The sequence below is a fragment of the Tupaia chinensis genome, unplaced genomic scaffold (assembly GCF_000334495.1).
Source record: "Tupaia chinensis unplaced genomic scaffold, TupChi_1.0 Scaffold000410_1, whole genome shotgun sequence".
NCBI lineage: Eukaryota > Metazoa > Chordata > Mammalia > Scandentia > Tupaiidae > Tupaia > Tupaia belangeri.
This window is the reverse complement of record NW_006159915.1, coordinates 2,204,203-2,221,190: the sequence shown is the minus strand read 5'-3', so window position 1 is coordinate 2,221,190 and position 16,988 is coordinate 2,204,203. Positions and strand designations below refer to the sequence as shown.

The window sequence follows — 16,988 nt, the reverse complement described above, 5'->3', positions numbered from 1 at the left end:
ACCTAATGGCTCCAAACTTCTGCTAATGTAATTGGCCATTTTGGCTTTAATTTTTCTCTAAAGCAGTAACTGCTGCACAGAATCCACAGAGATGCTACGAATACCGAGAAATAACCAAGAGTGGGTTGCTCTAAACATAAAAAAAGAAGTTGACACTGTGGTTTGGATAGAAATTCTTATAATAGACAGGACCAGCAGATGGCATAATGATTATTTGCTGGACTTCCACATCGTTGACCGCAGTTCAAGTCCTGGACCCAGTGGCTTAAAACACTCTGGGCGTGTGTGTGTGTGTCCCCAAAATCCTGAGAGGAGAATGGAGAAGGGACTGTGGTGTGACCATCCTCCTGGAAAATTATTTCTTGCTTTCTGTCAAAAATATCTCTTTAAAAAGAAAAAAAAAAGACATTTTTATAGTATAAAAGGCTATTTTAATGTATTACTAATTATCAAAACACTTTCTAAAGTAATGTTTCCCTTTTTAGTGGTAAGACCATTCTCTGCCTTCACAAGCTCACAAAAGCTTAATAAATTCCTTCAAAAAAGTATATCAATTATGACTTATGTATATATTTTTAAATTTCATGTTTTATTATTATAATTTCATAATTTTGCTATAGAGCATGTGTGCTCACAAGAAAGAGAAAGTAAGCCACCAGGTCCAGGATTTGGATCATGGTTGGTCATGTGGGAGTCCAGCATCTTAACCACCATTCCATTTACTGGCCCCATGGCTTATAGTTTTAATGTTTATTTTTCATGAAAAAAGTTTTCAACATTATTAAAATTTATCAGTACAGATTTATGAGAAAATACTCTCAGAAGGAACCAGCAGTTAGAGTAATGGCTATGTTGCTGGACTCCCACGTAGTCGACTGAGGTTTGCGTCCCAGACCCCGTGGCTTAAAACTCAATGCCAGGCGCGTGTGCGTGCGTGCCCAAGATCCCGAGAGGAGAATGGAGAAGGGATTGTGGCGTGACCATCTCCCCTGGGGGTGATTTCTTGCTTTCTGTCTCTATGTTTCTCTCTGTCTGTCTGGCGAGTGCACGCGCCCTATAGCGAGAAAAAAAAAAAAACCTCTCCAAAAAAAAAGAAAAGAAAATACTCTCTGAAGCTAACGTTGACTATAAAATATATCGTTATAAAAATTATTTTAGTTCTTGACAAATGCATTTTATATTTTATATATTGAATGCTATCTAAAAAGAAAAACATTAAATTAATATACTAGATGTAATGAGGGCAACTATTCAATGTTTAGGAAAATCTAGATAATTCAATTCTTCTTCTTCTTTTTTTTTTTTTGGAGAGGTTTTTGCTATAGGGTGCGTGCGTTTGCCAGACAGAGAGAGAGAGACAGAGAGAGACAGAGAGACAGAAAGCGAGAAATCACCCCCCAGGGGGGATGGCCACGCTGCAATCCCTTCTCTTCCTTTCTCCTCTCAGGGTCTTGGGCATGCACGCACATGCGCCCGGCGTGAGTTTAAGCCACTGGGTCTGGGACTCGAACTGCAGTCGACTATGTGGGAGTCCAGCGACATAGTCATTATGCTAACTGCTGGTCCCTACAATTATTCTTCTTGTTCTGTGGTTTTTTGTGAAGATGAAATAAAATAATATGGCATAAATGCATGATAATCAGAGTGACTTTTAAAAAATGTTAAATATATTATTATCCTAAGTGTTCAACATTTTTTTGTTTTATTTATAAAGTATGATTTTTTTAAGTAGCTTTTTATATGTTAAAAATAATCTGGTAGAAATGTTTCTCTTTCCTTGTTACATGCACATTTATTCAAAGTTAACATTACATTTGTAGTAGCTGGTAGACTGAAAACAAGAAATGAAAATGAAAAGTAAGATCTGAATTTTTAAGTTATGTGAAAAATTAATTTTGCTTATGTTTTAGCATGCCTCCTCATATTTATTTTGCTTTGTTTTTGTTTAAATAAAAAGAATGTCAAAATCCAGACTTGCTTCACCATTGGCCAGATACTTTCACTCTTCCTGGCAATAATGCTTCCAAAAGGACAAATCCATTCTGGAGTGAACTGTCTGCTTCTAACCCATTTTTGGATGACATAACTCAGCTAAGAAATAACAAGAAGAAAAATCATATTTCCATCTTGAAAGAAGATCCTTTTCTTTTTTCTAGAGAAATAGAATGTGGAAATTCTTTTGATTCCTCTGGTGATGAACTTGATGTACAACAATTGCTTAGGCAGTCTTCCTCCAGGAAATCTGGAAGATCTAAAAGTGTTTCAGAACTTCTGGACATTTTAGATGACACAGCACGTGTTCATCCGAGTACACGTAACTCTGACCAGATCCTACTACAAGACTTGGAATGGCTACAAAATGATCGAGAAGCTTATAAAATGGCTTGGTTAAGTCAACGCCAGCTTGCCCGCTCTTGCCTGGATTTGAATACTATTACTCAGACTCCAGGGTGGTCCCAAACACAAATCGCAGAGGTCATCGTAGTTTGTAAATTAAACCACGAAGGAGGGTCTGTACAATTACCTGAATCAGATATCACTGTTCACGTACCCCAAGGTCACGTAGCTGTGGGAGAATTCCAAGAGATATCTCTAAGGACTTTTCTCAATCCTCCACAAATGCTTAACCATGACCTTTCATGTACAGTAAGCCCACTATTGGAAATCACGTTAAGGAACCTTAGTACAATGGAAGCCATTTTACTAGAGATGAAAATTGGAGCCGAAGTGAAAAAGGATCCTTTCAGCCAAGTCATGACAGAAATGGTGTGTTTACACAGCCTGGATAAAGAAGGCCCTTTCAAAGTGTTAAACAACTGCTACATTTATAAAGACACCATCCAAGTTAAACTGGTTGACTTGAGTCAGGTGATGTATCTAGTGGTTGTTGCACAAGCTAAAGCTGTTCAGTCACCAGCTGCCACCATTTGGGATTATATCCACAAAACCACCTCAATTGGAATTTATGGACCTAAATATATCCATCCCAATTTTACTGCTATTTTCACAGTTTGTGGACATAGTTACATGCCAGAAAAGCTGACAATCTCTGATATTAAGAAGGGTGGAAAAAACACCTCTCCAGTTGTATTTCAGCTCTGGGGGAAGCATTCATTTTTACTTGACAAGCCGCAAGATTTAAATATTTCTGTAGTTTCATGTGATCCTGACTTTGAAGTAAAGGCAGAAGGAGAAAGGAAAGAAATTAAACAAAAACAGTTGGAAACAGGTGAAGTAATTCATCAACAATTTCTATTTTCTTTAGTTGACCACAGAGAGATGCACTTGTTTATTTTCCGTGTTCAGGTGGAGCCTCCCAATGGGAGCCCTGTTGCACAGTTCTCTATCACTACACCTGATCCAGCCCCAAACTTAAAAAGACTTTCAAAGCTGCCTGTTACTTTGCAGAAGGAAAAGGAAATCAAGTCTACGCCCTTATTACCAGCAATTCATATCAAATATCCCACATTTCAAGATAGAAAATTAAACTTTACCAACTATGGGGTAACTCTGAAGACTGTGCTAAGACAAAACAAGATTGACTACTTACTTGAATATTTCAAGGGGGACACAATAGCTCTTTTTGGAGAGGGTAAGATAAAAGCCATTGGACAGTCCAAAGTGAAAGAATGGTATGTGGGTGTCCTCAGAGGTAAGATTGGACTTGTGCACTGCAAAAATGTCAAGGTGATTTCAAAGGAACAAGTAATGTCTATGTCCAACGGTATCTTCACAACCAGGAATCTTCTAGAACAAATTGCCCTCCCCTTTAAAAAACTGACTTATATCTATTCCGTTGTGTTGACCTTGGTGTCAGAAAATGTGTATGACTGGAAAGTTTTAGCTGAAGTCCTTGGTTACTCACATCTGGCACTGGAAGATTTTGATCAAATACAAGCCGACAAAGTATCAGAAAAAGTTTCTTATGTTGTAAAGAAGTTAAAAGAAGATTGCCATGCAGATAGAAATACAAGGAAATTTCTTTATGAACTTATTGTGGTAAGTATTGCTTGCTCTCAATAATTTATTTACGATAGAAAACATGATTAACCTGACAATTGAAAAAACTGTGAGAGGGTACTTGGGCTCACGAGAGCAATAGAGACAGAGAGAGAGAGAGCGAGAAAGCACCTTCCCCATGGGAAATGGATACACCACAATATCTCCTCTTCTGTTTTCCTCTCCTTTTGTGATTTTGGGCAGGTACACACATGCCCTGCACCAGGCATGTGTTTCAAGCTGCCAGGTCCAGGCCTCGATCTGTGCATTGGTCATGTGGCATGCAGCAGCCTTAACCACTGTGTTGTGATCTGGCCAAACCCGATCATATTTATAACCAAACATATGACATCAGTAACATTTTTTTAAAAAAAGTATTTCAGCCATCTCTACTAAACTGAAGCCACTTTAAAGCAATTATAGAGTTTTTACTATAAGATCATATGGTTGGGGAACCAGCAGTTAGCGTAATGGCTATGTCGCTGGACTCCCACGTAGTTGACTGCGGTTCGCGTCCCGGACCCGGTGGCTTAAAACACACTGGGCACGCGTGCATGCATGCCCAAGATCCCGAGAGAAGAACGGAGGAGAAGGGATTGCAGTGTAACCATCCCCCCTGGGGGGTGATTTCTTGCTTTCTGTCTCTATGTCTCTCTCTGTCTGTCTGGCGAGCGCATGCACCCTATAGTGAAAATCTCTCCAAAAAAAAAAAAAGAAAAAAGAACATATGGTTGTACTTTTATATTTGGGAATCAGTTGTGACCTAGAAAATAGCCTCCCTGCTCTGAGGATTATCTTTTAAAGAAATTCTAAAGGTTCTGTTTGTGCTGGGCCTAACAATTAAGAAGACGTCAGTATTTAGATAGCACTTTAAGTATCAGAGTAACTCCATAGCGTGAAAGTAAGTAAGAGAAAATTGAAGCAAAACTACCTTGGCCATTGCTAAAGGAACATTTTTCAGTTTATTTTTAAAAAGCATATTATTGATATCCTTTACTTTAATATAGATATTCGTCCATGTTTTTTCTTTTAAGTTTTGTTTTGTTTAGTTTTTGTTGTAGAGCATATGCACTCACCACAGGGAGACAGAGAAGGAGAGAGAAAGTGAGAAATCACCTCCTGGCGGGGATGGCCATGCCGCAATCTGTTCTCTAACAATCTCTTCGAGGGATTTTATGCACACACGCACAAACGCATGGTGTGATTCTCAAGCCGCTGTGGCTGGGACTCAAACCACGAAGCTGGCCATGTGGGATCCAGCTTCTTAACCTCCATGCCACCTGCTGGCTCCATTAATCCTCATGTTTTAATAGATCTCACAGGATCAAATTTTCTGAGAATATTATTCACTTCCATGGATGGTTCAGTGGAAAGTTACAAAAAACTGTTTTGCCTTTAAAGTAGAAACTTAATATTTTACAAAACTGAAAAATATCCAGAGCATATTTCTAAAAATGATTAAAGCAAGAATGCATAAATAATAGTGATGATAGCTAATACTTCTCTAGAGTTTCCTGTGTGTTTGGCACTGTGCTGAATACCCTATACATGTTATCTCATTTAGCCATCGTAACAACTCTCTGGGGTAAGTTAGTTACTTTTATCTTACAAAGGAAAGAAATTGAGACTTAGGCACTTAGGCTATTTGCCCAAAGTCCCTTAATTGGTTATTATTAGAGAAGGGATTTGGAACATTTCTGGTTCCACATCCATGCTTAAAACCACTAGATTTTCCTTAAAGAAAGTGATTGTGTGTGTGTGTGTGTGTGTGTGTGTGTGTGTGTGTGTGTTGGCATGTATGTTAAGTAGAATAGTAAATATGAGATGCTAGCCCTCTAGGAGATGGGTGAGACTATTCTGGTAGGTTCACATAGAGAAGCAAAGTTTCAGTCCAAGTGCAAAAGGAGGAGAGAAAATTTGGAGGAGGAATTTAATCTGTGACCTTAACCATAATTCATATAATGAATAAATACATAAAAAAGCTTCTCCCCTTAAATTTAAAAAAATGAATGATGTATTGTATTACAAACCCGAGAGTGAGAGAGAGAGGTTAAGTATCCTCCACAGGACACAGTCATGCTGCGATCCTCTTCCTCTAGGCCTCTAGCTCTTTGAGTCCTGGCCACTGGCATGTGCCTGGTGTTTTTCAGGTCAATTGGGCCAGGGACTTAAACTGTGGTAGCCATGTGGAATCCAGCTTCCCTCGAGCAGCACATTACTGCTGCACCATAGACCCGGCTCTCCTTCAATTGTTTTGATGATTCTACAGGGACACTAAGAGTGGTTAAAATTTAATTTCAATATACAGTTGTTAAGTGGTAATCTTAGACAATGTGCTGCATTCTTACATTTAAACAAAGTTTATTTATTTACTTACTTGTTTCCTGAATGAAAGAGACCACACCCCAACAAGATCCCAATGCCATGACCCATCCTGAGCTTCAGCCAACCCTGGATCATGGACACACACATGCCTGACATAGTCAAAGACATCTCTGGATTGAATTGGGAAGCTTGCCATATGGGATTGCCCTGCAAAGCATGTGTTTTATCATGGAGCTATCACCTGGGCCCTGCATTCTCATTTAATCTGTGCCATTCTGAGTCACTAGAGACGGAATATTAGAAGCTTATAGTTGATAGAAGCTGCACATACATTAGTTTGCAGTAATTTCTTGCCTCTCAAAGCTCATGTTCAGCTTAACTATTGAACTGAAATTGTTTTCTTTACTTTTTTTTTTAAGTTTATAGTTATTTCTTTTGTGTGTGTGAGAGAAAGGAACAGAGCAGTAGCACCCCCAACATGGCTCTGCTGCCATAATCCACTCTCAGCTTTAGCCAGGCCTTTAGCCGGGATCACAGATCTGCACATGTGCATGCCTGGTGTACTCAGGGAGGTCTCCAGACATGAACTTGGAACCTCCCCATGTGGGTCAGCTTCAGAGACCATTGCTTTTTACTACTGCAACACTCGCCAGACCCCAAATTGCTTTCTTTTGTTCACCTGGTGGCCTAAAAGAGGTTTTGTTAAACAAATGGTCTGCAAGTACAAGCTTGATGCACTTTTTGGAGGTATGATAACAGAGTGCCCTGAATAGTTAATTAGACAATACCGGCGAAAAGCCATTCAAGGGAGTAGTTTCCAAGGGGTTCTCCAGACTCCCACTGTGCTCAGTGGAGGCTTCAGAATTGCAGTGTGGAAGGTGCTTAGACCTGGCTATTTGATGGGAAAGCCATGGAGCATGCAGTGTAGCACTGTCTCTTGAAACTATTTTCATAATAAGTATACATTTTTCTTGGCTTGTATATTAATCTAGGGTGGGTAGAAGGGAGCTGGTGAGGCTGAAAAAGATTGAGGGATCTAAACTCGTTAGCAATCTCTAGACATTGAGACTAGCTGTCCTATATACTTGACATTGGACACCCTCTAAAGCACTTCAACATCTGTTTCAACTTTCATGACTGTAGCAGATTAGATGGGGTGGTATTACGATCATATGACTTTTTAAAAATTCATTAAATCATGTGATTCATGTAAGACCTTATAGTTGGATTTTAAACTAGGGTTAAGTGACTCTAATTGCATATATATTTTTCCTAAAATAAGAAACCAGAGGGTCAGCCCCAGAGCCTGGTGGTTGGGGGCAGCTGAATCTTACGTGGTCAACTGTGGTTTGAATCCCAGCTCTTCCTGGGCTTGAGAAACACACTGGGCACATGTACATGTGTGTCCCAAATCCCAGGAGGATGGAGAAGAAGGGATTGTGGTGTGACCACACCCTCTTGGGGGTACTTTGTCCCTCTCTCTGTGTCTCTGCTGTTCCTGGTGAGTACATGTAGCTTCTGACAGTTAAGAAAGAAAGAAACTGAACTGTTTAGTGGTAAACTCACTCTACAGTTTATTGTACTTTTTAAAAAGAAGTATTTCTTAATTTTATTTATTATTATTATTTTGCTATAGGGCATGTGCACCTACCAGAGAGAGAGAGAGACAGAGAAAATGAGGAAGCAAGCTGCCAGGTCCAAAACTCCAACCATAGTCACCATGTGGGAGTCCAATTCCTCAACCACTGTGCCACCTGCTGGTCCCCAGTTTGCTTTAACAACCTTAAAGTTTCAGCATTGCTTCTCACTAAGGCTGTAAGTCCTTAGTATAAACATATAGATAGATTATCTAAGTATAAAACCCATAAATAAACAAATAAAAAAACAGTGAGAGGTGCCAGCAGGTGGCATGGTGTTAAGGCACTGGACTCCCACATGGTCCATTGCAGTTTGAGTCCAGGATCTGGTAGCTTGCCTTCTTAGTTTCCCTCTTTTTCTCTCTCTGTCTCTGGTGAGTGCACGTTACCTATAGCAAATTTTAAAATAATAATAAACAAAATGAAATAAATTTTTAAAAATCTATGGGAGTATTTCTACAATAATTGTATGCTTCTGTGGCCAGCAACTGGTGTGGGGATAAAGGGCACCGGACTTCCATATGGCTGACTGCGGTTCAAGTCTTGGACCTGGCAGCTTGTTTTCTCATTCTTCTTCTTCTCTCTCTCTCTCTCTCTCTCTCTCTCTCTCTATATATATATATATATATAATTATTTAAAAATAATAATTTTATACTTCTATAGGAATAACACACTATAGATTTCATAATTGCCTATTTGACCATTCATTTTTAATTATTTTATATTGGCAGATAAAGCTTCTAAGTGCCATTAAATAACAAGGAACTACAGAATATTTTAATTTGCTTATTTAAACATTAAAAAGGCATAAATAGATATAAAACCATATTTTTATTTAAAAGAAATTTTTTAGACAGTGTCTCACTATGTTGTCCAGGCTGGCTTTGATGTCTCAATCCTCCCGCCTCAGTCTCTGAAGAATATGAGATTATAGGTGTGAACTACTGCACCTGGATAATCTCATATTTTAAAATAGTATTCAAGGCAAAACAGAAACTTGTAGACTAGTTTGAGATGTACATGGGACAAAAAGCTCAGATGCCCCATAAAGGACAAACACAAACTGATGGTTTTCCATTTTGCATTGTAGAAGACTAAATGTTGCTTGTTTTGTTTTGTTTTGTTTTGTAGAGAGGTTTTTGCTATAGGGTGCGTGCGCTCAATAGACAGAGAGAAAACAGAGACAGAAAATGAGAAGTCACCCCCAAGAGGGGATGGCCATGTTGCAATCCCTTCTCCTCCATTCTCCCCTTGGAATTTTATACACACATGCACACACGCCCAGCCTGAGTTTTAAGCTGCCACGTCTGGGACTCAAACCACAGTCGACTATGTGGGAGTCCAGCGACATAACCACTATGCCATCTGCTGATCCCAAAGTCTAAGTGTTTTATCTTTAAATTCTGTGGTTTATATTTAACAAATATATTGTTGGCTTTTTAAAAATTTAATTTAATTTGTTTATAGCCATGTATTTTTTATTTAAATTTATTTACTTACATTCATTCACTATACATCATTACAGCATACAAAATGAGATTTCCCATCCAGAATACACTGTATATTGGCTCAATCAAGCACATCGACATATGTGTTATTGTCAACAAATAATTTTCCATTTCTTGTTTCCTGTATATATAGCCAGACAGACAGAGAGAGACAGAAAGCGAGAAATCACCAGCCAGGGGGGATGGTCACGCCGCAATCCTTTCTCCTCCATTCTCCTCTTGGGATCCTGGGCATGCACGCACACGCGCCTGGCATGAGTTTCAAGCCACCGGGTCCGGGACGTGAACCGCGGTCGACTACGTGGGAGTCCAGCGATATAACCATTACGCTAACTGCTGGTTCATAGGTATTTTTAAAGTATTTTTTAATTTCAAGAAAAACAAGTTTTGTGTTTTTCTCCTGAAACTATTTTTTTAGTTAATTAATTAATTTACATTCATCCCCTAAGCATCGTCACAGCATACAAAATATAAGGCTTTGTGGCTTAATCATGCATGTTATCATCAATAATTTTCCATTTCTAGTTATATATATATATATTTACCCCTATGCCTGACCCTCTGCCCTTTCCTACCCTCTTCTTGGCCATGGAGGTAGTTAATATTAAACATTTATAATTATTAATAGCTTTATTCCTATTTAAAGGAATGTCTTATTTTTATGCAACAGACATGATTCTGGGAAGTTTTATATTACATTTTGGTGAAAAGTAGAATAAATTCACCATCATCCAAGTGCTCACTCTTTAGAGAAATTCTGTAGTCAGTTCTCTGGTACAGCAAAGGCCATGGAGGTAGTTAATATTAAACATTTATAATTATTAATAGCTTTATTCCTATTTAAAGGAATGTCTTATTTTTATGCAACAGACATGATTCTGGGAAGTTTTATATTACATTTTGGTGAAAAGTAGAATAAATTCACCATCATCCAAGTGCTCACTCTTTAGAGAAATTCTGTAGTCAGTTCTCTGGTACAGCAAAGGAGGCTTTTTTTTTTTTTTTTTTTTTTTTTTTTTTGAGGATAATCTTGGACCGGTAAATTATGGACTGCTGGAATCTCAAAGTACATTTTGAAGTGTAGACATCCACTAGTTTTTTTTTTTAATTTTAAGATACATACTATTGTAGTAAGTGTGGTTTGCCCAGGGTCCTATAGTTATTCAATGTAAGTTATTCACTGTATTAGTCCTAATTAGCCTCTAATTCTGGTTTGGTTATGCTACTGTAGTTTGCTTGATGCAATTGCTTAAAAGTGAATCAACTTTCTGAGTTTTAGAAGCCTAAATTATGTGTGTATGTTAGGGGTGGAGAGGATTCTCTAATATCTAGAATATGTAATAAAAATTAAAACATTTAAGAAAAAGATCAATTAGTTGCTTCTTAAAAAAAAGATTTTTTTCTTTCTTTTTTTTTGGAGAGATTTTTGCTATAGGTAGGGCGTGTGCACTCACCAGAAAGACAGAGAGAGACAGAGAGATACAAAGCGAGAAATCACCCCTGAGGGTGGATGACCGCAGTGCAATCCCTTCTTCTCCATTCTCTCAGGATCTTGGGTACGCACGCTCATGCGCCCGGCGTGAGTTTAAGCCGCCGGGTCTGAGATCGAACCGTGGTAGACTACGTGGGAGTCCAGCGACATAGCCATTACGCTAACTGCTGGTTCCTAAAAAATATTTTTTAAGAATTATTTTATTTCATTTATCATCATCATTATTACTTGTTCAATTTGACCAGAGAGAGACAGAAAGAGAGAAAGAGAAAGTAGGAAAGCAAACCTCCAGGTCCAGGACTTGAACTGTGATCAGCCACGTGAGAGTCCAGCACCTTAACCACCATGCAACCTGCTGGTTCCAGTTGTTTTTTTTTTTTAATTGTCAGAGTATACATGTGCTTGCAAGAGAGAGACAGAAAAAACAGTTAAGAGAGAGGGAGAAAGCAGTGCCCAAAGGGATGTGTTCACACCACAAACTTTCTCCTCTACCAGTTCATCCTAAAAGGATCCTGGGCATGCGTATGTGACCGGAATGTTTGCCATGTTTTTCAAGCCTCAGGTGCAGGGACTTGAACAAAGGTCAGCCATGTGGGATGCAGCTTCCTTAATCGTTATGCTACTGGTCCAGTGCACAAATCAGTGTCTTTAAATTCTGACCTGTAATTGTCACTGCAGGCTCTGTTGAAGATAGATTGCCAAGGCTTAGTAGCACATCTCATTCAAGAGGCTGCAATTCTGACTTCAGCTGTCAAGCTTGGAAAAGGCTGGAGGGAACTAGCTGAGAAGTTAGTTCAACTCACAAAGCAACAAATGGAAGCATATGAAATTCCTCACCGAGGAAAAGCTGGAGATATTGCTGTTGAGGTAAGATTTTCTTTCTCAAACTTAATAGTGAAAAGTTGTGTACCAACTAAAGCAGGTGCAGGCAAGTCCGTGCCACATTCACAGATTAATTGGGGATGTCTAGGAAGATACACTCACTGAAGTCTCTGCGCTGTAATCCATCGGTACCATCTGAAATATACACACATCCCTCTTAAGAGATATGGAGAGCCTTCCAAATCCACTGACGTTTCTCCCATTGGATTTCATGTGAACATAACCTTTGATCACATCATTTGATCGACTTGGATCAGTAAGTACGTTGTAAGGGCTATAAGAAAAGAACTCGAGGCATACAACAGGTAAATTTCAAAGGAAATAAATATAATGAAGTCAGGACAAGGGACAAAGATATATAATAAGGATTTATCCATCTCAGGCATAGGCTTGGTCATTTGTGGAAGATGTCGCTGATAATGTTTCATTATCGCCTTCACAATTTTGCACACACTATGAACTATAGACATAGAATCAAGAGCAATAGCACTTGGTACAAAGGAAATACTTTCCATGAAAATGTTATTTTTATCAAGTTTTTTTTTTTTTTTTTTTTTTTTTTTCCAGAGAGGGGATGGCCATAGCATACCAAAGGGACAGAAAAGCAGAAAGCAAGAGAGGGGATGGCCATGCTGCAGTCCCTTCTCCATTCTCTTCTTGAGATCTTGGGCATGTATGCGTGCATGCGCACCTGGTATGAGTTTCAAGCCGCCAGGTCTGGGACTCAAACTGCAGTCAACTCCGTGGGAGTTCAGCAACACAACCAACCATTACACCATGTATTGGTCCCTATTATTATTATTATTTGGAGAGGTTTTTGCTATAGGGTAGATGTGCTTGCCAGAAAAACAGTGAGAGACAGAGAGACAGAAAGTGAGATATCATCCCCCAGGGAGGATGGCCACGCCTCAATTCCTTCTCCTCCATTCTCCTCTTGGGATCTTGGACACGCATGCACATGCATTTGGTGTGAGTTTAAACCACAGGGTCCGGGATTTGAACCACGGTCAACTACATGGGTGTCCAGCAACATAACCATTATGCCAACTGCTGGTCTCTATTTTTATCAATATTAAAATAGATGTACGCTATTAGGTTCCAATTAAATATTTTCTTTACATGATCATAAAATGAGTCTGCTTTTATTGAATGAAATGAAACTACTCCAGTGATGAACATATATAAAATGTTCCATATCCTTCTCTTGTAAGAGTGTAAGCATTTGGAAGATTTAAGTTTAGGAAAATACTGTCTCTTATATGATAACTTGGCAGGAGTGTATGGGATACTGTCTATCTCCTTTTGGGGGGCATAGAGTTGGTTGTTCATTTTTGATAAATTTTCTTACTTTTAAGTAACTATTCCAGCTAGGTGTCCAGGACAGAGCAAGCTTTCCATGAAGACTAGAGAGTCAAATCACATTCTTTGAGTCTCAGCAGTTGCATTGGAAGTGTCAGTCGGCAGCTTCTGGGTTTCTGCAGCGAGGCATCTCTCCACCAAGGACCCCTGTAACACAGAACTCTTGAGCCAGGAACAGCCACGGTCCCCCTCATACTGCCCCCCTCTACAATGGGGTATTCCTTTCCATAAAGGTGGAAGGACATTAAAGCCTATAAATGAGCATAACATAGTATCGAACGAAGTGCACAAAATGGCCTCCGGTGTTTCCTAAATGAGCTAGCAGATGAGAAACACTTAGAAGAAAAAGAGAACAATATCATGAGGGATATATTGTTATGATTTTGGCGTTTCAGTTAAGTGATTAAAAGTTGTCTAATTGAAAGCAGGTTTTTTTGTTTTTGTTTTTCCTCAGTCAGGCTGTGGCTCTGAAAGAGTTTTGTTGAGAGTTATTTATCAGAGTTATTTATCCCTTCAGTCCCCTCAAGCATGTGGTTTCTCTGTAATTGTGGTTGTTTATAGTTTATCTTCCCTCAAATCTTGATGAAGCCAACAAACAGCCTGCTTTTCCATGAGTTACTTTTGCACAATCCGAGTCACCAATGACTAAGTCTATGCCATTGGCTGATACATACTCAGAAGCAGAAAGTCCCTAGGCATCTTCCTTGGAACTATACTTCAATTTATTGTGATTTATTTGTATGTAATCACTCTGATCCATGTTATTAAATACTCAGAAAATTTCATGGTATATTGGCTAAAGGCATTCTAATTAATTTACTGAAATCTTTGCCTGTTAGGCCACTTAAAGGAAAGTGTAGATTTATGTTAATTTTTAACTACTGTCTCCCCCCCCCAATAGCTGTACAGTTTTTTTTTGGAGAGGTTTTTGCCATAGGGCGTGTGTGCTTGCCAGACAGACAGAGACAGAGAGACAGAAAGCAAGAAATCACCCCCCAGGGGGGATGGCCATGTCACAATCCCTTCTCCTCCATTCTCCTCTTGGGATCTTGGGCACACACACACACGCACCCGGCGTGAGTTTTAAGCCACCAGGTCCGTGGTCGACTACATGGGAGTCCAGCGACATAGCCATTACATCAACTGCTGGTCCCAGCTGTACAGTTTTTGTCTGTGAAATGAGATAATGCTTCAGCATAATCCATTTGCAAATCAAGCATCTGATTTCAAAATACCCTGACATTAGTTACTGGTAGGGGATGCAGCATGCAGCAGGTGGTGAGGGTGGGAAACTGGCCTTGGGCCGGGGAGATGACTAGCCTAGGAGTTCTGCTTTGTTTCTTTTATTTCACGTCCACAGAGAATACAAGTTCCAGAACTTTCTCTGTGTGTGACAATGCCTATAACTGGGCCTTCCACTTACATTTTCTCCTTTTCACCTTCTCTCTTTTTCCTGTGTTCTCTAGGTTGTCAGAAAAGTCATGAAGTGTTTTTCTTTGTTTTTCTATGCAAAACTGTGTCATGACTTTCCGGATGACCCACATTCAAACTGTACCTAACAGGTAATTATCTGGCACTAACTCTATGCCAGGCACTGTGCTGAGAACATTGAAAGCATTCACTTATTTGATCCTTTCAACGAACACTTGCAGGACAGACACTAATATTGTCTAAGATACAAAGAGGAGCAGTAACTTGTTTAAGTGTACAGAGTCATGGAACCCAGTTAAAGCACAGACATTTGACTTGGGAGTGCATGTGCGTGGACAGTTATACAATGATGCAGTAGGGCCTGTGCTAAAAGAATTTGCCCGAAACAGAAATGCGAGCATGAGCAAAAGTACAGCTTTTCTCAGAGTTCACCTGGGAGAGACAGGCAGGAATATCCTGGGTGAGACCTCAGCAGGTTCAGGGGGTTGTGCCTTTTAGTACAGAAGGTCTCCTTTCAATGGTCTCTGATCACAGGGGAAGATAAAGGTAAACTGTATGAGCTCTGTCCAGATGAGGGGCCAGTCTTTTCTCAGGAATGCAGAGCATCTCTTAGCCACAGGTGATTGTGGAGGTGGCGCCAGAGGGGGTCTGGAACATCTGTTTTCCCTGTTGTAAAAGCTTATCTGGGGGGAGGTGGAGGGGCTTTATCTTGGGCCCTTAATCTGGGCAAGTTTTCTTACTTTTTTAGGGAAAGCTTATCTTAGGTCCCCTTTATTAACTTTTGCTTATTTATTTTCTTTTTTTAAAATATTATATACATATATACATCTTTTTATTACATTTAGTCATTATACTTCTTTTTTTTTCTTTTTTTTCTTGAGAGGTTTTCACTATAGGGCGCATGTGCTCGCCAGACAGAGAGAGACATAGAGACAGAAAGCGAAAGATCACCCCCCAGGGGGGATGGTCACGCCGCAATCCCTTCTCCTTCATTCTCCTCTCAGGATCTTGGGCACACACGCACACGTGCCTGGCGTGAGTTTTAAGCCACCAGGTCCAGGATGTGAACCGTGGTTGACTGCGTGGCAGTCCAGCGACATAGCCATTACGCTAACTGCTGGTTCCTGTCATTATACTTCTTTACAGCATACATAATGAATTTTCCCAACATGAATAATGTATATTAGTCTAGTCAGAGATATTACTAAACACATTAGCATTAACAAATAATTTTTCATTTTTGTGTCCACTAAATGTTTTGCCTTCCCCGCCCCCGTGATTCCCTCCTGTGTGACTTCCATTGCCCAACTTCCTTCCACATTGTCTTTTTTTTATATTTTTTTATTTTTGAGAGGTTTTTGCTATAGGGCGCTGCGCTTGCCAGACAGACAGAGAGAGACATAGAGACAGAAAGCGAGAAATCACTCCCCGGGGGGGATGGCCATGCCACAATCCCTTCTCCTCCATTCTCCTCTCAGGATCTTGGGCATGCACGCACACGCGCCCGGCGTGAGTTTTAAGCCACCGGGTCCAGGACGCGAACTGCGGTCGACCACGTGGGAGTCCAGCGACATAGACATTACGCCAACTGCTGGTCCCTCCACATTGTCTTTTGTACCACGCTTGCTCTTCATGCTTTTATACCTCCTAATCTTTCAATTTCTGCTGTAGAGTACAGATGTTTGGTATATATTAAGAGGGGACATACAATGCCTTTCGTTCAGAGAGAGAGAGAAAGACAGACGGAGGGAGAAAGCCCCCCCCCACCATGGGGTATGTTCATACCACAAGCCCGGATCATCCATCTCTCCAAGCCTGTCAGGAGTTTGGTCATACACGTATACACAGCTGGCATGTTTTGCAAGCCTCACAGCACTGGGATTTGAATAGCAGTTTAGCATGTGGGATCCAGTTCCTCATAACCACTTGGCTACAAGGTAAGTCCCCTTTGTCCTCTTTTCAAGCCATATTATGATACTATGAATATTGACTCACAACTTTATCAAATTTCAAAGCTAATTAAAGACAAAGAATATGAATAGTACATCTGTCAGATTTTCTTAAGTATTTTTTGAACATGTCTTATAGTTTTAATTGAGGGAGGTCTAATTTTGTATCTTCTAGCCATAATCTTTGTTCCTCCTCATTTTCTTTCTTCTTCTTCTTTTTTTTTTTGGAGAGGTTTTTCTGCTTTCAAGCGCGTGCACTCGTCAGACAGAGAGAGAGAGAGACAGAGAGACAGAAAGCACGAAATCACCTCCCCCCCTGGGGGAGATGGTCACACCACAATCCCTTCTCCTCCATTCTTCTCTCAGGATCTTGGGCACGCATGCACACGTGCCCAGCATGAGTTT

The 16,988-nt window shown here is 39.9% G+C and overlaps 1 protein-coding gene across 1 annotated transcript in view; it reads left to right on the top strand.

Moving 5' to 3' along the window:
- MACC1 (MET transcriptional regulator MACC1) overlaps window positions 1–16,988 on the top strand; it is an 89,586-nt gene that overhangs the window by 60,045 nt on the left and 12,553 nt on the right. Inside the window, exons 3-4 of the mRNA XM_006154478.2 lie at window positions 1,958–3,999; window positions 11,641–11,829. Of these exons, the coding sequence (XP_006154540.1) occupies window positions 1,958–3,999; window positions 11,641–11,829 (2,231 nt within the window). The remainder of the gene's footprint in view (window positions 1–1,957; window positions 4,000–11,640; window positions 11,830–16,988) is intronic.